The sequence below is a fragment of the Tetrapisispora phaffii genome, chromosome 11 (genome assembly GCF_000236905.1).
Source record: "Tetrapisispora phaffii CBS 4417 chromosome 11, complete genome".
Taxonomy (NCBI): Eukaryota; Fungi; Ascomycota; class Saccharomycetes; order Saccharomycetales; family Saccharomycetaceae; genus Tetrapisispora; species Tetrapisispora phaffii.
In genome coordinates, this window is record NC_016530.1 from 1 (window position 1) to 24,863 (window position 24,863).

Consider the following 24,863-nt stretch of genomic DNA (forward strand, 5'->3'; position numbering starts at 1 on the left):
ACTACTATCCTAGCACCCATACCCCCACTACTATCCTAACACCCATACCCCCACTATCCTAACACCCATACCCCCACTACTATCCTAACACCCATACCCCCACTATCCTAACACCCATACCCCCCACTATCCTAACACCCATACCCCCACTACTATCCTAACACCCATACCCCCCACTATCCTAACACCCATACCCCCACTACCTTTAGTCAGTGCTACTATCCTAACACCCATACCCCCCACCTATCCTAACACCCATACCCCCCACTACCATCTCCGATAATAACACCTCTGAAATACAACCTACTTACTAAAACTATCTTCTACTTATCTATAACTAATCAATTATTTTCTTTCAACCGAAACTCAATTAACAACAAACCACTACCCTTTCATTACATATCAACATCTACTTCCCTCTCTATTAAAACAACCAATTATTATATTAATATATTACTAGATTATAATTCATAACATCATTACCCCCTCCATCTTCTCTCATTGACTAATACCATATTTACCATACTTCTTATCTCAACCCACTTTCCATCAACATTTATTACAAATAACCAACCGCAACCAAACCATAACAAATAATGACCATTAATACAATTCATTAACACAACACAATCAAACCAATCAGCACTAAACCACAAACCAACATCTACCCTTAATTAACACTGAATCACAAACCCCCTTCAATAACATTCATTCGCCAAACCACATTCCATCATCGAAATATATAATCCATCATTAATGAAATCATCGAATACTTAACATAACCAATTAATTACCTTTATCTTATCAAACATACCATCAATGAGATGCAACTTATTATTATCATACTAACTGGATTTAAATCTTAATTCCAACTCTCGAAATAACTTAACAATACTTAACATATTTAACACATTTAACCTTTATTCCACTCATTTGCCTCTTTTAACACCTATTTATCACATTCTTCAACATGCCACCAATATATTAAAATTAATCCAAATATTAAAATCCTTCTACTTTTTCAATTACTGCCTGGCTTTATCTGTGCCGAAAAACATCACTACCAAATTTATTACCTCATTACTTTATCCCTTCCCTTATCTCCCACAAATACTGGTATAACAGCATAATAACACACATGAATAAATAAAATGAATACCACTTAAATCATTAAATACTAATTGCCATGAAAATTCATAAACACTGCTAATAACACATCCATTTTACCCAACAATCAATAACAATATCTACTTCCTTGTTACACCTCTTATCCAACATCTCTATAAACGCACTAATCTATACTAGCATCAAATAACCATTAATATATATATCTAGCCCGATCTAATTTCCTTCTTTAATCACACATCAATACTGCTATTCATTATCTTACACTATTACATAACTAATTACTAGCAATATTATAACGATCATTACATAACTAAAAAGACTGTAACTACTTCACTTCAAGCATCAAATAACAAATATTTATCAACTACTTATCTTTGAAGAATCACCAATATCTCTATACAATGATCAATAAATAGCAATTTCTAATTATCTTAAATAACAATAGCTTCTCATTCCCATTCAAGAATAATAATATACACGAAGCTTTACTGAAGTATGATCTCTATACATATATTTTCTACCAAGACACCATAACATCTACTGACTGATTACTATTAATAACTCATCGATCCCCAATTACATTATTCTATACTTTCATTAACATTAAACATCCACCACCCTTCTGAATTAAACCAAATTCAATACCATTAACTTACCCAAGAACCAAACACTCACCGACCACAACCATTCGTTTATAATTAATATCTTCCCGCATAAAAATAGATCGCTTGCTCACTAACCGCCCTACAATTATAGCCAAATCTTCAAAGACCTTGAAATAATCCTTTATTCATATTGCATATTTCGATATATCGGTTACAAATAATCAAATTATACCAAACGTTCAAAGAACTAGAATTGGCTAACGAATTAATGATGGCATTACTAACTACAGATACAAACCTACTATTTCAAATATACATAGAATATTCAATAACTACTAAGCAATTACACCTGACTATAAACGTATTTTAATCGAAGAAAGAGAATGATATATTACAATTAAAACTTCAATCGAGCAATATTTAGATCCAAGACACAAATAACAAAAACAAACATGATATGTCTCCTAAAATGAGCTGGCATTATGGTGTCCATTTATCTAGTCAACCCGAACGTGCTCCAAAACAACGAACCTAAAGATAAGTATAACTGTCTTCTTTGGTTTCCTTCAAACTGCACATAGCACTGTTGAAGCTTTAGCCAATGAGAAAAAATACTTCACTCGAGGAAGACCAGGATATGTTAATGTCCGCTTACTGCATCAACATTTACAATCTCAATCCAACCGTAGCGTTCAAAACTTAATTTAAATGAGCTTGCCTCCAAAAAATTGCAAACATATTATATACACACACCCATTGTTGAGATCTGGGTATTACAGTTGATATTTATCTAGTTAATTGAATGACAATAGAAAATCCAAAACTGATACAGAATGATATAATATTAAGAGCCAGAAATTAAAATTCAAGTACAGATATTGTTGGAAATATAACATGGTCCAAAACAATATATAAATGTTCTGTTCTAGACCAATGCACCAATCTAAGTTGCCGATGTTACGATGTACTTGAGAATGAATAAGAAAGTATCCAATTGGGAAATCACAATACAACAGAAGTTGAGAGTTAACATATATTGAAGACATCGTTACATCAATCTGTAAGCTGATACTGTAACAAAGTGTTGAGAATAATTGAAACTAGGGTTAGAGCAAAATATTAGGAGAGTTATAGTTCACTGACAAGATGTAACAAGGTAGAACATACGATACCGATCAATGCAAGCCTCAACGGATGAAAGTTTGTGATCGTGATAGAAATAATTTACTATGAAAGGCGTGATAACACTCTACAAAGCAGCTGTTAGGCTATTAAGCAATAAATTATATTAATCTATTATTGTACATTTTATATGGATAAAGCCATAGATAATAAGAATGATATTAGGAAGACTCTATACGCATTTAAGATGGAAAATAATCATTTAATCAACATATATTTTATAAGAAATAGATAATCATATAATGAATATACAATGGCTGCTTGCAGTTTTGCCCTTCTCCCACTCAACATTGATCTAGCTAAAGGACTGAAAATTATTAAAGCATTAATTTCTAGCCTGCCATTGCCGCTTGCCGTAACATGTAGTTAGCACTACTTAACGAGCCGAGAGTCTCTCAGAAAGTGAGATGACCCACGCATTTTTTACTAAGTCCAATCTACAAGAGCTGCAGTGGCACCGCGCAGTTTCTACAGAACATTCTAATATATTTGGAACAAAGAACCCATGCGGTACAATTCCTAGGGCTCATACTATATACGAGACGTCTCTTCCTACAGTATGTGTACACCCTGTGCATGGCTTTGTTAGAAGACAAATATATGTTAATTATTTCTGATTCCGAATCTCAAAAAATGGCCAGAGGAAAAACCGTATCGTTTTTCGCAATTATTTCTTTTTTCGCTGAAAAAATTATCATCCCAGAGAAAAAACTGCAGGAATTTTCCCGAATTTTCAAGACTGTGAGATATATAGTACGATTCACAGTTAAAATTGTACTATGTAAAACCCCATTGGACATACTAAAACATAAAAGTATTAAAGGTTCTAGGGATATATATAGAGCAGATATTTAGAGTAACATAGTATGTACAAGAGTCTATATGAAATAGAGCAGACGTGAACTAGTATTCGCACTGTATATATTGGTAATGATATATTGACAGAATGGAATCTTTACCTCAACATTTTCTGTAAGTTAATTTGGCATTCGCTTAGTTACCATCGTCTTTACTATTACAGGAATATGGACTTATTAATCCATCACATCCTTCACTATAACATCCTTTACTTTGTGCATTCGCAGTAGTTGCTCCCCAAGTTGTTATACCAGGGCCGACATAAAGTATACCATGCCAAGTCCCAAAGTGATTCATAGTGAAATAATACACATTACAAAGGTAATCTCCTCCTTCAACTAGATTTAAGGCATAATAAATAGCACCTGCAATGGTCTCTTGTTCAATTGTTGACGAACACTCTCCTGTATTAGGAACATATTTATAATATACACCACTAACATGACCCATGAGTACCCTACAATCATTACTACTTGTGGCAGAATAAATTATCGTAACCTATTGCCCAACATGCATTAATTAAATCGGTAGTTTTTTTGACACATGAATCTGAGCCAATGCACCAAGAAATACATTCGTACATGTTGGTGCGTTTACTGATTGTATCCGATTTGGTAATGCGACTAATAGAAGTATTGAATTGTTGTTGTCCAACCTGATTATCAATATTTAACGTACTATAGTTAATTGAGATATTAGATATTTTATTTGAAATAATAGCATCCCAGTCTATATCAATAAAGTTACTCAATTCTAGATCAATTCGAACATGAGGGAGTATGTCACCATTTGAATCAAAATATAGGTTCTGATTCAATTCAGTTTCTTTCGAAGGTTCTAAGCATTGGCCTTGTCTCAAAAACGAAAAAAACAAAACAAAAAAAGAGAAAAGGTGAATCTTGGAGGATAAAAACATGAATCAATCCAGAAATGAAAAGCGCTCTAAGTGTTGAAATATGTAATTGAAACCAGAATCTATGAACCATCCGTTACTGGGATCTGTTATGAGAAGTAAATTATGTATTCTATTGGAAGGAACTAAAATTTAACAAAATTTAACAAACCTTCCTCCATATATATGAAAAAGACTCTGTTAGTTAAAAAATTTAAAAACTTCTTTTCATTTATCCCAACATATACCACTCTTTTATATGAAAAGTTTTTTTCAAGTAACTATTCAATTTATCAATATAACCTGTGTTAGTTCATGTCAACTTGTTTCCCCTCTTCAGTATAACAAAATAAAAGTAAAGTACTACACTGAATCACTATAGATTAAAATAATTCAATTACTTTTGAAAATCAATCAATGAATAGCATTTATTTTGTATTTCAGGCAATGTCCTCACTATAGCAACGTAAACATCGAATTTTAATAGTTTCAAACTAGAAATTTTCGTTTCGAAGCTTTAAAAGGGCTCTTTTATGCAGCTTTTTCTTGAAAATTGAAACAAATTCTTAAAAATTAATTTTTTTCATAATCCTTCTTCCTGCGAAAAAAATTCTCGTATTATTTTGTAAACGAAGAAAGAAGAAATATTGAAAAATGCCTCGCTCAGTTATATGATACGAAGGTTCAGGATCGTTGGTTGGAAAAGGTAAGCTGTACGGAAACCATAGATTTCCAAAACTGTGTCTGTATTATCATTCCGTAATTTTTCTTTTATCAGGTTGCTAAGTTACATCTATACATTATTAGAAGTAACTTAGCTCACAGTGGTTGTCATTTGATGCAGCGTCGAATTTTTTCAACTGCTAGCTTCTTACTTAAATCCGGTGATAAATTGTGTGATGTGGCTTTTTGTTATTTATTCGATCATCTACACCACACCGCCTTTTGAATTAAAGTAAAAAAATTAGAATAGCATAAACATATCTGAAATATAAAACTAATATACATATTTTTTTCATATTATCTATTTGATTAGAACTCTTCAAAGTCTTTGGTAGTATGAGAACAACGAACGTGGGCAAATTTTAAAATATCAAGCAGAACAATTATTCAATCTCACATATTCTCCATTGAAACATGAAAAGCAAAGCCAATTTGTTTTGCATTTTTAGCTTGTTGGAGTATAATTACAGCACAAGTGACTACCCAAATACCAGTTGCTAGCCAACTTATTTCTAATGAATCCATGTGTCAGAATAATAGAGACTTAATTTACAATCCTGATTATACTGATGACAAGCATCCAGAAATCCAAGACAATAATTGCAATTTAAAACCGCACTTGAAATGCACCAGAAATGATTGTAAACCTAGGAACCATTTTGGATTACCTGCGAATAATACTTTATCTTATAATCTAGATTATATTGATGACTGCATTACAAATATATATAGGCTTGTGGAGAGAAGTTTTTGGCTCATATATTTTATTGCTAAATCTAAGCTATTTCTGGATAATAATGTTGTTGTGGGACAAGTAGGTGGAATTTATTATAAATTAAATATTGCATCTAGCTCAAGTTTCTACGAATTGCATGAAAGAGAGCTTGCGAATATCATATTTTACATGACTAATAAATTTAAGATTTATAATCCTTATGAAGAGGAATATTTTGTAATGTTAAGTAAACAGCAAGTTATTTATGCAACGTTGCTCTTTGGACCCACTAAATCAATATGGGCTGCATCTCTCGAAGGAGTGAGATATATTGGCAACCATGAAATATAAACATTTGTATTGCGACAATACTAGTTAAATATTTTGTAAAGTAACTACAAAGCAAAATAAGGAAGGCATTACGGTGGTTAAACTTAGTTTATAGTCCTAAATTCTTTGAAAATTTGCTATACTGCAGGTAATATTGACATTTAATCTTTAACGGAAAACCATAATTCAAATATTTGTGTGAGTATCTTGCTAATTCTTAATTAGAATTGACTATTGTTTTAAGGACATATATCAATATGTTGTTAAGTATATTTACGTTTATATATTGAATGTTATTTGAAAGTTATTATCTTAGTGTCAGTAACATTCATTGCTGGAGTAAATATCTCTATCACTCAATCTAATGATTCTTTATATTGCATCTTTTGATTAATTAATCGCTAAACAATCAAGTTTTATGATTATGTTGACGTAAAGATTCCATTCTGTCAGCATATTATTACCAATATATACAGTGCGAATACTACTAATTCACGTCTACTCCCTTCCATTTAGACTCTTGCACATACTATGTTACTCTGAATCTGTGCTTTATATATGTCCCTAAAACCTTCAATTCTTTAATGTGTTAGGATGTTTCAATACATTTCACATTGAAACATTCTTGCTCTATTTTAGGTAGTATCTCCCAGAAGGATATATTAAAACACAATATAGATGTTAATACGCTCCGTCATCCCTATCTCCAAATACTAACTACAAACCATGACTTCCTTTCTTTCAACTATTACATAACTACAAGCACTTCCTACCCCTCCACTTCCTTCATAACGTCACTACTTAACTGCTACTACTTACAATAACTAATAACTAATAACAAACAATAATTACTAACAACAACTACAATCATTAACTACTAACTAATAACAATAACTAAACCTTGATAACCATCACTTAACTACCACTCATACAATCTAATAACTAACACAACTCACATAACTAACCCTAATTCTTAACAATAAATAAACCCTACCAACTTTTTTTTTGCTAACTCTTCCCTAACCTACTAACCAACCATTATCTATTACAATTACTATTAAACTTTCACCAACTCTAACTCCAACAACTTCTTTTCCCTACTCGTCATCAAATTACTAATACATAACATCCTTCTTCCTTTAATCATTAACTGATACCTAATAACTCATCATCGCTAAACTACTAACTATCAATCACTAATTCTGATCATTAACTACCATCAAACACTTAACTAACCCTAAATCCTTCTTTCCTTAATCCTTAGCTATAAATGAACCCTACCAACATCCTCTTTTTTCTAACTCACTTCCCATCAACAATTACCATCATTCATGGACTAATAATAATAAAAGCCCTATCCTAAACCAATACTATCATTAGACAAAAACATACTTCTATTAACTACGAACCTTAATCATCCATCTTCTTTTAATATATATAATACAATAAATAATAATAAACACTAATGCTTACAATAATTACTATCACCTATTTTCTTAGCTAATCCATACATTCAATTATTAATTAATTATTTACTAATTATAACAATATAGAACAACTAAATAATATTCATTACCCACTTACTAGTATCCACTCAACTCAATCAACTACATATCCCAAACAATCGAATACAAACCCACCAACTACCAACTTTTTATCCATAAACATATATACATTAACTTCAAATACCAACAATTAATCATTCACCAACAACTAACCAATGCCAAGAACTGACTACCTTTATTACCGCTCCTAATCATAAGCATTCACAATTGTCCACCATTAACCATCATCATCTAACTAATATCTTACAATAATTACAATTACAACAATATGAAACAACTAACTATCCTTCATCATTTGATTATACTTACCATAAAACTATAATAATCTCAAACCGTATCACCTGTCATTAACATTAAATGACAACTAATACCAATAACGAATCAACATTATCTAACTCTAATTGCTATTGTAATCATCAACCACTATCTTCTATTTTTCCAAACTGAATACATTCGCTTAACTACATAATCTAAACAATCGAATATAAAACGACTAACTGGCAACTTCTTATCCAGAAACTTATTTAGCTTAATATCTTCACTATTAAATATTTCAACTTACCTTATTCTTCAGTAACTCTAGCTATTAAACTCTTAACTAAATTCTAATATTATATAACAGTAACTTCCTTTTCAATAATCTATATACACACATTAACTTTATTTATCCAATCATCCCATCATATTACTAACTATCTTTCTAAAAAAACAAATATTACTATATTACTATATTAATATATTACTCATATATTATAATTTAATATTTAATTCTCAAAATTATATTTTAGTATATCATCTTTCTTTCGTTAAAAGACTTCCATTAATCATGTATATTAACTTTCGATTCCACATCTCCTTTCCATCCTTCTTTAGATACATTTATCTAACCTGTTAACATACATTTAATATATATAATCCTCTCTATCCATTACATCCAACAATCAAATATCCTTGCCTAAACCCATCACAACTCACAACCCTATCCTAAACCTATCACATCGCTACTATGTCACTGAACTTCTGTGATACTATGCCATATTCTCACTCACTCACTCACTCACTCACATAATTATATATAACTATTTATTTTACTCTAGTCTTGTAAATTACATTCTTTAAATACATCTCTCTCATATCTTCTTTTATATTTGGGAACAATACTCCAACATTCATCGCTGTCGCAAAAAAATACTTTATGATTGTTTATGTATGTGACAAAAACTTATAATTGTTTTGAAGTTTGAATCAATTAACACTACTGGATCAGTAATTGGTTCAGATTTCAACATTAAGATCTAGCAGTATCTTGAAATCCCAACTCTCATAAATTGATGTAAAGATTCCATTCTGTCAATATATTATTGCCCATAGATGCAGTGCAAATATTAGTTCACGTATCCTTATTTTTTACGAGGTTAGGGAACATAAAGTTAGTATGATTGTGGTATTTGATTTGCTCTTTCCAATATTAATTACAGATTTTGTTCCTGTTCTGCATTTCTTTAGCGTAATATATAAAGCTAGAGTAATACTTTTAATGATTTCCTCTTAGTATATTTAATTCCAATTTGATACAGAACGGGACTGAGCTGAAGTCATTAATTTCATTAGATAATAACTCCTTAGAATATTTTCTACTAATCCCTATTATCATTGAAATGCTGAAATAATTACAGTATAATTATGATTAAATGCAGTCAATTGAATATTACATTAATAGATATTTACTTAAATAATAAGCTAACTAACTTTTTCTTCAGAATAATTTTGTAATATGTAACTAGACTTCTGTTGGATTTTTCAGAAATGATTAGTTTTTAATTATTTATACTTTCTTTTTGACAGTTAAATTCATCATTTTATCATATATTATTAAAATAATCTAATAACATATTTTCCAAGGTAAATATTCTTTCATCCAATGCAAATATTATTTTTTTGCGCTAAAGATTTTTGACTGTTAAGACGAATTTGTTCTGTATCATTTTAAAGATATATTTTAAAGTCTTTTAATTATAAATATCTGGTTCTAATCTGTTTCCATTTTACAAACTATAACCATCAGTATGAACTTACAGTTTTTATAGAAAGTTATATGTTGTTCTTTTCTAAATTTCTTGCAAGAGGGTAGTAGTCGTAAGAATACAATATAACTAAACCTTGCAAATTATTTAAATTTCGAAACAGACGTCTAGAATATACTTTCAAGAAACAAATTGGATTAACTAATTGAAATAACGTAATTGATGTTTTGGCATATAAATTTTTACTACATATTTTTTTACAAAAGAAAATGCAAGCAAGATTGCTTAAATAAACTATAAACCAGTATCACATCTTGACCATCCATAGGTGTTTGTATTATCGGCATACCACAATCTAAAAGATCCATACCAATCACAATTTTTGTTTGCTTCATCACATACATATGTTTTATAATAGTCGAATAAATAACCATCGTAGCCCGAATTATTAACTCCATTTGGTGCTGCATGATTTGAAATTACTGTTGCAGCATCATAAACACCAGAAGAAGATGTACTCAAAAGATAGTTTTCATTTCTGCAATAGTCAACACTGACTTGTCCATGACATAGAGGGAATAAGTTAGCCTCCCTTTTAGATAAAGTGCTATTGGTTAAAGCAGCTTTAGCAGTGACCACACCGTTACCATAACTTTCTGATGATAAAGTAACGTTCATAATCGGTTCGACGTTTTCTGTTCCTAAAATAACGTAACTGAGCTTTTCCATGCTATCAGTATAATGACTATGGTAATCAAGACTTGGATGGAGACCACTTTTAACACCATTAACGATGCTATTAGTCCGATGAGCGTGATGAGAACTAAGCTCTCTTTTGTTTCGGAAGACACCATTTGCTGAACCAGCGGCTAAAAGTCCACCAAGAACAACTGTTCTAATTGCTGATCTTGCAGCCTGGTCACATTCGGTGCTTTGTGCTACCTCGTTCCAGCTTTCGCAAGTTTTGCAACATCTAAATAAGTCCCAAGCTGTGGATGTACCTTCATGAAAAAAGGCTCCCCATAAACTTAATTTGAATAACTTAGGATTCGAAGTGACAGCAAATGAACCGTTTCCTAAAGCTTCTGTCATTACTTGATATTCTTCTACGTCGCTGGTTTGATCATCAGCAACAGTCGGCCCTAATAAAATAAAAAAAAGAAATTCCATTTAATTATAAATAACATAGTTTATGAGATTTATATATGAGATGTTCAAGTATATTAGAAAGTGAAATCATCAGAACTCAGCAGCACTACGATAATCTGCTGCTAGTCTATAATGTCTTGAGTTACCAGGGCTTCACCTTGTTGCAGTTGCGAACATAAGTATTTTTGGACGCGCCTATTGCTAATGAATCGGTTGTTAAAACGTGACTGATTTGCTTCACGAATTCTTCTCGCTAATTGACTTTTCGTTGCCGCGGAAGAAAAAGAATTTCGAAAACGTTTCAGATGCCGGAACGCTCATTAGGATGCTCTCAGAAATCACGTCACCATATTCATAATATATAGCACTGCGAAGATCTCATTGTTGAGTTTCGCGGCTTCTGGTTACCATGAAACCAGCAGCCGCGGAACATTAAATTTGCTTTGTGCTAAGTTCGCCACAAATATCACGCGAGGTATTTTATTTCCAGTCTGGTTTGTTCTACAGAAGGATATCTTAGAACACGACCTAGACGGTAAAATTGCAGCTTACGACTGTTGTGTTTTGTTTCCGAGGCTTTCTGAAGTTTCTCACGCGCATATTTCGAAAAAATTTTCAAATTTCAAAGTGTGTTTTAAATAAGCGTTGAGAAATCTTCGTACAATTCGAGTTTCTAGTATAAAAGAACAAACAATTCTGGTGATAGGCTAGAAATCGTGTTCGAAAAAATGGCGTATGGTATTCTATAGAACACTAGTAAGGCTAATGAACGCAATAGTAATGTTTAGGATGTAAAAGTAGTAATAGCTCATGTCAATAATACTGAAATAGATGTATAAAATGCTGGCACAAGTTCATTAGTACCATTAAGTAATCCATTAGCTAGTTATAGATAGAGGGAAATAGAGCAGACATGAACTAGTATTCGCACTGTATATATTGGTAATAATATATTGACAGAATGCAATCTTTACGTCGACATGATTTTATGTTCAATAAAAAATATATCATTAGTGATATAGAAAGTACGGATAATAGTTCACCTTGATTCTACGTCATATAGAACTTAACAAAATATATGTAATATTTTACTCATTATGGACATTCTTCTATGTAAACTCCAATAATATGTATGTCTCTCTTGTGTTAATTTATATTTGGATATAACTTATTATCAAAATATTTGGTTGAATTAAATCTTGAAATCAACAATTACAATATATATTATACTTCAAACACGACATACGAATGCTCCCGTATATAAAATATAAAATGGCTTTCTTGAATATGAGTATTCTGTAAAATTTTAATATTATAACTTCTCTTAACTTCTTCCTTATTTTAGAATTAAGGACATACCAAAGTCCAAATATTGTAAATAAATCCAATTATTTTATCCCATCTGACAAACTTAATATCAGCATACCATGTCCCTTCGTGAGTTTCTCTACTACACCATGCATCCATATCACTTCTTTGTGCCTCTTCTAAGCTTAATTCAAGTCCCCATGCTATGGTATCATGAGATGCTGTGGTATCACAATTTTTACCTGTCGCCCACGGTAATACTGCTATAAGGTATCTAACTGTTGTCCCATCATTCCGTTTTACAGCAACCCATTTAGTTATACCACCACATGAAGTGTTCTGTAGAAATTGGAAGTTATTGTTAGTTGTTAAGAAAGTTACCCAAACTAACAACTACCCCCTTAGAACGTTCAACAATACTAAGTACCGCGATGTTTTCCTAACTATTGAATGCAATTTTCCTTGAACATAATCCCAAGTGGTCGATGCTAAATTAGACCAATAACCAGCTTCACGATCAGTTCCTTTCCTAACCATTGAATTATAATTTGCAACAATATTGTTCAGTATAATGGAGACAGAGCCGTTATTAAAAACCAATTTTTCTACTCCTAGAATTTGCATTAAATGTTCTACCTCGGTATCTACTTCATAGCTCATCAAGTCTTGTTTTGAGAGCTTCAAGTTATTATTATGTTTGTTTAAAAAATACTTTAAATCAGATAATTTAGCAGTAATACCCATGCAATCACTTCCTAACATAAAGGTTTCATTAACCCCTGGCATCATACCGAAATATGAATATGGTATTCCGTGTGCAAGAGTACCCCATTCGACATCTTGTTCAGGATTACTATTGTTAGAAATTTTTGCATTTGGTACATTATTATCAAAACCAGTTGCACGGCAGAATGAATTAGAAACCAAGAACAGGAAGAAGATCAATTTTGTTTGTAACGCTGTATTGTAATTCATTATTTACGCCTTATGTATTTAGTTGTAGTTTACTGGGAAATTATAGAACATTAAAGAAACAACAATTTAATTGAAACCGACTTTCACACTTGCAGGAACTCTATTTATTTGGTAGTATGTATTTTTTATATTTTTAAATGTTTTATATTTTTAAATGTTTTATATTTTCACAACGTTGAAGCGTGAACACAATATGTTTCGCTGGAATGTTAGTTTATTAAATTTTTAACTATAGCATAACATCAACAGCACATGGTGTACATTTATACGCAACTTATGTTGCAATGTCTGCTGCGCGGGCAGTCACACGGAGGAGTCCATCAATTGAGCTCGTTTCCTCTGGAGATCTTCCAGTAACCAGGTGAAAAACAGGTGGAATTTGTTTACGGGATGACAGTAGCAGTTGATACGCCCCATTCAAGAGTCGCGTTTCCCTGGACCTTCATACTTGGTTGCATCAATCACTGTGACCGCATTCATTGGCCGCGGAAGAAGACTGTCAGAGTGCACGAACAGAGAAGGAAAAGTCCCTTCGACGCTGCTTCCCCATCCGAAGAGGCTGTATGTTTCTCAAGCCAGCCGAGATCGGAAAATAAAATACCGCGCATATCCTACTGCTAAGAGCGCTATCAACTCTCTTTTATCCTCCGCTAACAAGTTTACCAAAACGTACAACCGCAGAAACTTTAGGAAATAGCAATTTTTGTCGTCCTAATACGCACATGTTCCGCAGTGCGGATATCTCTCGCGCTTCTCAAAACAGCCGGTATGGCATTGAAAAAACTATGGTCCACCGTTGTCTCGTGTTATACGAAACTGCGTTTCATGTTAAATATGGAACAAAGGGATCATCCTGTTAAATCTCCGTGGTTTCCTCTCTTCGGATAACCACGCTTGTCACTACAAATAGCAATTGTTAGAAGACGTTTTCCGCACGCTTGTGCCGAACTGCAGTTGCGCGTTTCGCCACCGAAAGTTACCCCGCAAGGAACCATGACTCTCCAGAAGTTGGGAGAAAAGAAGACGCACCGCGTTTTATTTCCAATTTCGGTTGGCAGGGAGAACAGTCTGCTGCGTCATTGCACGCATTAGCCATTCACAGGAAAACGTAGCAAAAGGGCACATTTAAATTCATTGGTGTTTGCTTACATTCACAGTTTATATATTACCTAGTGCAACCACCATACCTCTGCTCCTCCTCTGCTCAAGCTATTTGACTTGTCTTTGTAATTCAAAACATATACAAACAGATACATTGCCATACGTATTCTAAACTTCTTGCATTCCGAGATCATAGTCTAATATCCAAAATAGTAGCCCAAGTTATTTCAATGATTCCATAAGAAGCCCAACAAAATGGGAAATATGGACATTACTTAAGAGAGAAATATATTCAATCAGATGGTAATGACAGCGTCAGTGGTCATTTTGTAGAAATATGTTCTGACTATTTGGAATTGAAAGATATGGGTGTAAATATAATTTTGTAGGAAAGTGTTAACAAAATTATGTCAGGAATCTGAGATTTATAGTAGAAGTTATAGTATCTATGATTTGCCAGTTGAAAAGACAGATTGCATGCAATGTGATTAGACGAGTCTAAGATTAATAAACGACTCGTTTAGTCAATTCAGTCTATTTATCGTTCAAACTCGTTCGCTTGATATGACGTTTAGTAAATCACTTAAAATAAAAAGGCATGTCTATATATTTATGTTACACATATAATTTATATAACTTATGTTGAAAAAAGAAAGAACAGCAAATAAATATTATAAGCTCTGAAGCTACATCCTTTATATAATATACTCTTCAATAATAGCGCTGAAGCTATTCAATCTTTCCACTTACACTCTCCTGATTTGTTCAATGAAGAGAAACAGCGGCTAATTTCACATTAGTGTCACTATTAGCTACAGACGTGTAGCTAAGGCTAGACATGGGAAAAATGTGGGTGTTACTCTTCATCTTAGAGGCGCGGCTATACCAGTTAGGCACACGTTCTGGCTTTAGATATATGTTCTGTGTGACAACCGGGGTTGATATTCGGTGTACGGAAAGAAAAGGTTTCGAACGAAGGTTGCCTAGTTATGAAGAGGTGCTATCAAAACGGATTACTTATGAATAACCGCCACGTAAGTCTGTGTTTTACTACAATTGTGATAGCGACTAAGCTCTTTGAATGATTTCAAGAGCAACGATCTCAGTATACTGTATTTCTCAATACAGTTTTAAAAGTCTATTTACAGTTAGCCTTTGTCTGGTGGATCATGATTAATGGATCTTACGACTATTCTAGTTTACATTTAAAGATGTGTTTCAGATCACTATATTAGCTTTATAATAATGTATCCGACTAGTACGTACAACAATTCCTCTATTATACATGGATTAATATTATCAACTATCTGCCTTAGTTTGTGAATATAACTAACTTCATTAGTCACAGCTTATGAGTTTCTATAATATTTTCCTTATACGCTGTAAGTTCTAGAGAACTACATGTTTTCCGTGATAATCTCCGTTTCCAAAATACTTAATGCCCTGAAAGAACCAGAATAACGTTGAAATAAGAAAGAAAATAATTCCAGAAGCCCATGGACACTGACGAAACAACAATAGCAGTAAAATTTCAGACACACTTATTAGTAGGTATGAATATACTAATCAGCAGTGATGTTATTGTTGTTAGAGATCCACATATTGATGGATAATGTGAACAGCTAAAAAAGATAAAGTACACGGAATTTATTTTAAATCTTGTCTTACATTGTCAACTGTTATGTTGAGTTTCATTTTGTTTTTTCTGTTTGATTATTCTTTCTTGACTTCCCTGTAACACTGAAAATTACAATATCTTATGCTACCTTTGAGATTTTCTGTTTTTCACAATGTAGGACAAGAAGAAGAAATATACTCAATTGTTTCACTTAATACACTTAAATGGTTGTCTAAAATTAAAAAAAACACACCTAGCAGCTCTTCGATATGGTCTGTACTTCGGGGTGTCTTCGTTTTTAAAGCTAATTGTAATATTCTCTAATACAGCAATCGTTTCATTTATAGAAGACATACAAGCAAATAATATACTTATTAGTTGGCACGTCCATGAGTAGACCTTTCCGATATTTGTTCATATAAAAGATCTTTTCCTAAATTTATTTTCTTTTTTACATGGAGCAGACAGAACAAAAGGTTCTTTATCTCCTCATATTTTTAATTCTCCCCTTTTCAATGGCTCTTTCCAATATTGAACCGATTGAACGAATTGATCCTTGATGCAAAGTAGTTTCATGTTCTAACAAATAATTTTTGTTGGTTTTCAATTTTTTTTATTTAAAATGTGCTTTTAATGTGACACATTTTTGTCAACCAGCTGCTATTAGTTTGTTGTTTTTAATTCCGATTCTGTCAGAAATACTTCATCTTTTACCATAGAAAGTTGTTGCATTACGAAATCATTATAATTATGGGTTACTGATATCATATAATTACCGCTGTTCTTTTCTTCATTGGAAGTAGTCTTGGTTTACCCTATCAGCAAATTTTCAGAAGATAAATCATTACTTCCTTCTCGAAGATTATTATTAGTACCTCAGTTACTACTTAAAACGTTGTTTCCGGAAATGCTGTTTGGGTCGTCATTGAACTTATTTTTGTTGTGTTTTCTACTTGCCACCTTCTACCCAATCTATAATACTGCAATATTAAGTGATGCAGATAGGTACACCTGTGATCAAACAACAACTTCCAATTCAAATGGAACACGGATTAATATAAAAGCACATACCTACCATACATAGCCGGCATGTTATTCAACTTCCCATGGACACCACTACTATTTGATATGGCGGTGGTTTGCACGTATTACGTGTATGTGAAAATCTTGACTTTTTGCTAGCACAATAAGATCATTGCAATTTTGAGTATAATTATAGTCGTTCATATCTAATGACACTTTCAACAGTAATTAATATATAATTTGTATGGTTTTCACATTGTTCTTGATACTTCAAGAACAATTTTATAAGTTGAATAGCTTCATCGCGCTTTACGAGCTGCTGGATAATAAGCATTTTAATAAAAATCAAAACAAATGAAAAGTAATAGATGATTCTACCTCATAAAAGAAGTCATCTCAGGTTGTTAAATAATATTTTAATGTTCCTAAAAGTAATATATATCAAATATATGTCTTGCGATAGTGTTGACAGGAAATATATATTTGCGAAGATAGCTGTACACTGCAAAGTTAAGACTGTTAGAAACTTTTAGGTGATAGAAATCAAAAATATTAATACGCATAGCCATGTCAGATGAAGAGAATAGTGGTGAAGATATGAACTTTAATGCATTGGTAGGAAATATATTGAACAATCATGAGGAAGTTCATGCTGGGAGCAATGTTCTCTCGACAGAGCATCTCGAAGATATACACAATGACGATAGCCATCCCATTGTTAAATTAACCATGGACCATGAACTTCCTGATTTTGGTACTGAAGATATGGATTTAGAGGCAGTTGTGAATGCTATACATAATTTTAACGAGAATACAGATGACATAACTGAACATCATGAGGAACAAAGTGCAGAAAAAGAGGATATAGAGAGTCGAAATGAAAATCAACAATGGGCACACGCGCTGCAGCAAAGTCTTTTACAAGCCACAACGAGTAATCATTCTACGACTAAAGGTCATATAATAGTGGATGATGAGTTAGACCAAGATGATATGAATTTGAGAAATGCTATTTTAGATTCTTTACAGCAGTTGGATAAAGAGAAACCAATACAAAAAAGAAAATCTAAGGCGAAGGAGGCAGAAGACACACAAAAATCTAAGTCAGGGACGAAACAGAAAATGGATCAAACAGAAACGCCGAAATCTACGGAAGAACTACCTTCAGATACCAGTAAAAAACACCAAAGAAGAAGAAAGAACGAACAAAGAATAAAAACGTCTAATTCAACTAACAAAATAAAATCCAAGAAATCGAAAAAGAAATCTGACAGAGTTGAAGATGACTCTTTGTTAAATTTTGAAGATGTCATTAAGGGTTTCATGCAACAAGATGATAATACTGGAAAGAAATTGGATATGGAATCTGGTGATCTAGAGACACAGGCACTGGTTGAAGCAACTCTAAAAGCATTTGAAAAAGAGTTAATGGACTCACAAACTACAAAAACTCCCACAGAACAGAAAAAAGCTACGAATAAAAAGAAAGCTATAAGTTCTGCTAAAATTGCCACAACTACAAATAAGCGGAAAACAGTTACAAAAAAGGCGTCAACTACAAAAGCAAAAGCTTCCCTTACTAACAAGAAGGAACCTGCTACTTTAAATAAGAAGAAGAGTAAGGATAAGAAACCTGAAGAAATATCCTATGGTGACGATGATTTTTCAAAAGCATTGGCAGAAATGGTAAATCAAGTCGTCAATACGTCAATATCAGATAAAACCAATAAACAAACTAATCGGCAGACAGATGTTATACCGCCAATCACGGCCATTGATAATAAGAATAAACAACCTGAATTACAAGATATAGATCAAGCTGGAGATGAGAATTTTGATCTGAATCAAATTATGCAAAGAGCTTTAGCGATGGCATTCCAAGAACAAACACAACAGGATGTTGATCAATCTGTAGTAGATGATTTTAATAGAGGTTTGGATAGCTTTGGTGTATCAGATATTTTAGTTCCGTCAAAAGCAACCTCAGAAAAGAAGAAATCTAATCTTAAAAAGAAAGTTTCTAAATCTAAATCAATAAATTATATGGTAAAACCTAAGAAAATTTCGAAATCTAAATTATTGAAAAAGAAATCTAAATCAAGTATGCTGCCAAAGGTCCCCAAAGAAAAAAAGGTTAAAGTACCGAAAACAACTAAAGTTAGACATACAAAAGTTCAACTACCGTTCAAGTTTCCAAAACCATCAAAACATAAAAAAAATGATTCTCATTTAAAAAGAAGGTTATATAGGAAATTAGCAATTGAAGCAGCAAATGTAGCTCGTCAAAAACTTCGTGAAAATAAACATGCTTACAAAGAAAGATTAAAATCTGAACAGAAAAAAGTATCTGAACAACGTAAATTAAGAAAGGTAGAAGAGAAAGAGAATTTAGAGAAAGAAAGAAAGGAACTGGAAGAGATAGTTTCAAAGGGTCCTCCATATCCTGCCGATCTAAGATTAACCAAACGTGGTGAGCCGAAGAAACCTTATAGAAGATGGACACCTGAAGAAATGGCTATAAGGGCACAAATGCCACTGGAAGAACCCAAAAGACCAAAGAAAATAAAGAAACCAAAGAAGAAAAGCAAAAAATTGAAAAAAATTCCACTATCTACATTAAGAAAAATACCATTGTTTAATATATCTAAAGGTAATGGAGCTGTCACTTCAGATTCGGTAACATCAAGACAATATGCTCCATTAAGTAAATATAGAATGGAGCTTAATAAGCTAGCCCCCCCCTCTTCAAACTTATCAAATGAGTTGGACACTGGAAACTTAAATTCTATCGAAATATATAAATCAAGAGTCGTTCAAGAAAAATTATTGTTATTCGACCCTTCTGTTAAGACTATTGTTAGAAAAGAAAAGTGGGCATTCCATCCACCATGGTCGTTACCAGAGCATCCACCACACGCACTTCCAGTAGCAAGAAGGAAGGGAAAGACATATATTGAGAAATTAAAGGACTCTAAGAAAAAATCTAAAGCGAAAAAATCCTTTAAAAACTTGAGAAATTCATTAACAAATAATGCAAGAAATAATATTATTCCTGCAATATTGTTCCCAATAATCAATACTTTAAAATCAGCTGCGAGAGCGAAAGTTGCTGCAGGTGCATCGCCTGAAGAGGCTACGAGGCATATGATGACCATCATCCAACATACTAAACGTTCGATTGCGCATTCGTTAGCTCTTTCAAGAAGGAATGCAGCACATGATTATACTACCTTTAAAAGCGAAGACGATATTATATCATCTCATAATAAACAAAGTTTATTAAAGAAAATTCCAATATTCAGCCTAAGTTCCATACGAAAAATAAATACTGCTGAAACGACACCTCCAACAATTATTAAATTAGAGCATAACGAGGATTTAGAAAAAGCAAAATTACGAGAAACTGGTAAAGACTTAAACAATTCACTTGTCAGTACGACCTCCCCTTCAGATCACAATATAGGAAAGACTATCAGTCAATTTTCTACACCAAAATCTAATGATGTGACATCAAAAGGTGACACTGTATATGATACAAACAATACCAGCCCGTCATTGCTACCAGAGGATTTGACATCTACTTCTAGCATAAAATCATCAGATATATTGCACATCGATCCACTATTAGCAAATATTTCAACAACGGAACATACCTCTGATGACGAAGAGAAACCTTCATTAGACGTACAATCACAACCTACCAATCCTGTATCTGTAGAAAAGGAGCAGCTGATATTACAAGCTAATGAACCAATCTCAGATAATGCTGTGAGGGAACCAAATGCATATAATAAAAATAATTTTGACGAGACTGACCTCACTATAACCAGAGTTATTCAATCATCAAAAGCGACTCCTGCAATTGTTAAAATTGAACCAAAACAGGAGTCTAGTTATGAACCCGATAATATGACCAAAATGGTTGAATCACTAATTCAAAAACATATTGATAAGTCGAACAATGTCGAAAACGATGTTGTTTTACCGAGTCACATCACTAATATGATTTCCTCCACAATTTCAACATTATTACCTGCTTTAGACGATAGTAATGATAAAGATCATGGGAGAAGAGCATACACAAAACCACCCCCACCTGTATTGAATTTAGATGGTTTGGTTCCACCATCAGGAGTAGCTGGACCTGTGGTTCAAAGGCCGCCTTTGACCAAGATAATTAAACCAGAGCTTGGTCTTGATACAGATGATATTAGACAGAGTCGTTCACTTGGATTTAAAAAGAAGGCTAGTTCTGAACAACCAAAAGAGTTAAGTGCTATTAAATTTAATATTCCTAAGAATATTGGTAATAAGAGATCTGGTGCTGTGAAATATGCAAGGCTATATTTGAACAAACAGGATATGTCCACCCTGACAAAAGAAATAAATAAGGAACGTAAAAGAAAATGGAGAAGTGCAAATATTGTAAAAAATTGGGAGAATGATGTTAGAGCAAGATTGAAAAAGAGGTCAAAAATTGAGTTAATTGATCTTACAGATGAACAAAAAACTAATTGGGTCAATAACGAATTTCAGAAAAGGAAAACAGAGTTTATGATTAAGAATGAAGATTCTGCAGATTCAACTTCAGACTTATCATTTAGTAGTGGAAGTAATGGTTCCTCCAACATAACAGAAAATGAAGTTCTTAATATGATAGCCAATATTTTAAAGAGAGAAGATATTGCCCATAAAATTGAACAGAATTTAATTGATGATATGGACAAGGCAGTTACAAGTAAAACAAAGAGAAGAAAATTAGATGACAAAAATACTCAAAATATAAACACAACGTTAGTCTAATACACCGATACGGTATATATTATTGAACATCTTTGTTTTCTTTCAACTCAAAAGGAATTATGGTTTATTTTCTTTTAGTAATAAGCATATTAAACAGTTATAAAAGTTATAAATAATTACCTTATGAATTATATAAATTATTCACGAACATAGAGAGATAGTCATAAATTTTAATCAAAATTATAAGTAAAATGGTTACATAGATTAAATCAATCCTAAATGGGCTGTATAGCCCGTTGCTTTCTTATTTTTTAAATTTTATTTATTCCAATGATTAATCAAGTATACTAGCATCAAAATACAAACTTGGATCTAATGATGAGATATTTGCAGCGGTAACTTCACCATCTATTATTAATTCGGCCATTAGTTTACCGGTAACTGGCGCATTGTTAATACCCCAACAAGAATGTCCACCTGCAATAAGCAAATTTTTAACATTAGTCTCCCCGATTAAAGGACCAGATGTAGTGTCAACATTTAAAACTGGTAAGTAGCCAGCAGTTTGAATTATATTTTTCTTGGTCATTTCAAATATTTTTGGAGATACGATTTTTTTAGCATAATGTAATAATTCATCACATTTTTGTTTGTTCACTTCTACTTTAGATAAATCGTCTGGTAGTTCTTCTAGAGAATCACCTTCTCCACAAATATAAAGATCTTCTTTTCTAGCGTATATTTCTGGAGCAAATGACTGGAAGTTTGGTAACTCTAAATCCGTGAACAATGCATATGGCTTCAATATTTCTTGAAATTTTGCCATCCTTTCTTCACTATCTGGATTTAAGATTATCGAATGTGCTTTCAAGGCAGAAATGGGACAATCTAATAATATTTTGCTAGTCCAAGGACCCATTGCTAAAACCAATTTATCAATGTTATCAATATCTATAATTTCACCTCTTCCATCTAATGAAGGATTTGTTTGTATATAATCAATCGATTTCACAACACCATCATCACCTAAATTAATATTACTAAGTTTACCTCTGATTAAATCAACTGAATCTGATTTCAAAGCTTCATTTAAAATGAAAGTTGTAAATTTATATGGTAGCACTTGAGCAGTGGAACCAGTATTACCAAGTGATGTCCATTCTTTCACTTTTTTTCTATCAATCCATTGCAAATCTTTTGGAAGGCCAGACTGATCAAGATTCATAAAGATGCCGTCATCTTCCTTGGCATTATCAATACTCACCTCATCGCTATTCTCACTATTCGTGTTCTTAGTATCGGTGATGTCTTCAGCATCTTCCTCGACTGCTGTAGCTTCCAAAGATAATGTATTTATTCTTCTATAGCCCCATTCTTCACTACCATTATAAAGATCACTTAATTGCTGATGCAATTCAAAAGATAAAGGTACAATTTCTTCAGGAAATGCCCAAGATGCTAATAGACCACCAGCCTTACCTGATGCACCCCCTGCCACTTCTGTAGATTCCAAAATTATAATGTGGTATTTTTCTGGATCGAATTTGGGATGCTTTGTTAAATAATACACAACACATGTACCGATAATCCCACCTCCAATTACCACAATCTTCTTTCTACTATCACTATTAGCATGCTCAGTTGGCGTATTTAAATAATCAAATTCAAACATATTTGGCAGTAATACAAATCTCTAAATGAATGAAGTATATCAACCGATTGATTTGCTATTTTGCTATTTTGCTATTATGCTGTATAGGAGTTTTGTAATAGTTTTGTAGAAACTATATTGTCAGTGTACTCGATATTTTTAATTGAAACTATTATATGAATGCATAATATTTCCATCCATTAGAAGAGAACAGACAGTAGTTATTTGAATTCTTCTATGAATAGCAACTGTGAAACTTTCATCATTCGTGGTTGTTTTGTCACGTCAGAATAAGGTAAATTAGCAGCTGGAAGTTGTAGTAGCAACTGACAGAAATTTCATTTGTTATCTCTGGTTTCCAAATTTATCTACGAATGGTACCATTTATCAAGTAAAACTAATCAGTGGTAGAGTCCGAGAAGAAACATAAAGTCAGGGTAACGCAGAAAATGCGAACTGCTTAACAGATGTTATTTAAAAGTGACGATAACGAGTAACAGTGGTAACGTTTTGATTGTTCTGATATTGAAATACACTAGTACATGAATACACCAGTACATGAATACACCAGTACATGTCATTTCTTATGTCTTGATCATCAGTAAACAGTGAATTGCAGTCTAAACTTCTTTGTAACAATCCCCTGCCTGCTTCGAGAGCATGACTTTCCTTCAAAGTAATGTGTCATTAAATTAACCTCTCCAATCACATATACCTGGTTCCTGTAATTCTAGATACCATGATATGAAACCCCTATAAATATTGTTAGTAGTCAACAGTTGACTAACATATCTGTAATCTAGACCAGATACATGATACTGTCTCTTCAGCGTGAAGAGTCAACATGAGGAATACCATTATCAAACCCGAACACCTGGGGTAACGCATCAACATACCAAACAATGACCGTCCCATTTCATCAAGCGTATTCTGACCTATGTGTCTATTGTAACCAGAATAGCACATGCATAATATTCATTGTTTGATGTTGGCGGCTAATTTTCTCAAAAGTCTAATTACATAGTTCTTTCATAGGACATGGTTAGAATCACAGCCAACTATCTTTAATCTTTATTAATCACTTAAAATATATTGGATCATCATTGGGACCCATTTTAACCTCCTTCTACTTATCTTTTACAACAATACAGTCTTAACAAACGTGAGATGTAATGCTTAAATATTGACAATTGCGCTCGAGGAGTACCGGGATCAGCCAAATTGAAATATTCATTTGTACCAGAAACGTAAGATATAAAAGTTACTAAATCAG

The 24,863-nt window shown here is 32.7% G+C and overlaps 5 protein-coding genes across 5 annotated transcripts; 2 read left to right on the forward strand and 3 right to left on the reverse strand.

The window, feature by feature from the left end:
* Positions 1 to 3,908: 3,908 nt before the first annotated feature.
* Positions 3,909 to 4,223, reverse strand: TPHA0K00100 (uncharacterized protein; the record flags this gene model as incomplete). Its single annotated transcript, XM_003687530.1, has 1 exon — positions 3,909 to 4,223. The coding sequence occupies one exon, from the start codon at positions 4,221 to 4,223 to the stop codon at positions 3,909 to 3,911; it is 315 nt and encodes a 104-aa protein (XP_003687578.1).
* A 1,688-nt stretch (positions 4,224 to 5,911) lies between these two features.
* On the forward strand, positions 5,912 to 6,454 carry TPHA0K00110 (uncharacterized protein; the record flags this gene model as incomplete). The annotated part of the gene is made up of 1 exon (XM_003687531.1): positions 5,912 to 6,454. The coding sequence occupies one exon, from the start codon at positions 5,912 to 5,914 to the stop codon at positions 6,452 to 6,454; it is 543 nt and encodes a 180-aa protein (XP_003687579.1).
* A 3,862-nt stretch (positions 6,455 to 10,316) lies between these two features.
* TPHA0K00115 (uncharacterized protein) lies at positions 10,317 to 11,192 on the reverse strand (the record flags this gene model as incomplete). Its single annotated transcript, XM_003687532.1, has 1 exon — positions 10,317 to 11,192. One exon carries the CDS (start codon positions 11,190 to 11,192, stop codon positions 10,317 to 10,319), a length of 876 nt encoding a protein of 291 aa, XP_003687580.1.
* Positions 11,193 to 17,763: 6,571 nt separating this feature from the next.
* On the forward strand, positions 17,764 to 21,999 carry SPP41 (Spp41p; the record flags this gene model as incomplete). Its single annotated transcript, XM_003687533.1, has 1 exon — positions 17,764 to 21,999. One exon carries the CDS (start codon positions 17,764 to 17,766, stop codon positions 21,997 to 21,999), a length of 4,236 nt encoding a protein of 1,411 aa, XP_003687581.1.
* A 274-nt stretch (positions 22,000 to 22,273) lies between these two features.
* On the reverse strand, positions 22,274 to 23,611 carry TDA3 (Tda3p; the record flags this gene model as incomplete). The annotated part of the gene is made up of 1 exon (XM_003687534.1): positions 22,274 to 23,611. One exon carries the CDS (start codon positions 23,609 to 23,611, stop codon positions 22,274 to 22,276), a length of 1,338 nt encoding a protein of 445 aa, XP_003687582.1.
* Positions 23,612 to 24,863: the final 1,252 nt, after the last annotated feature.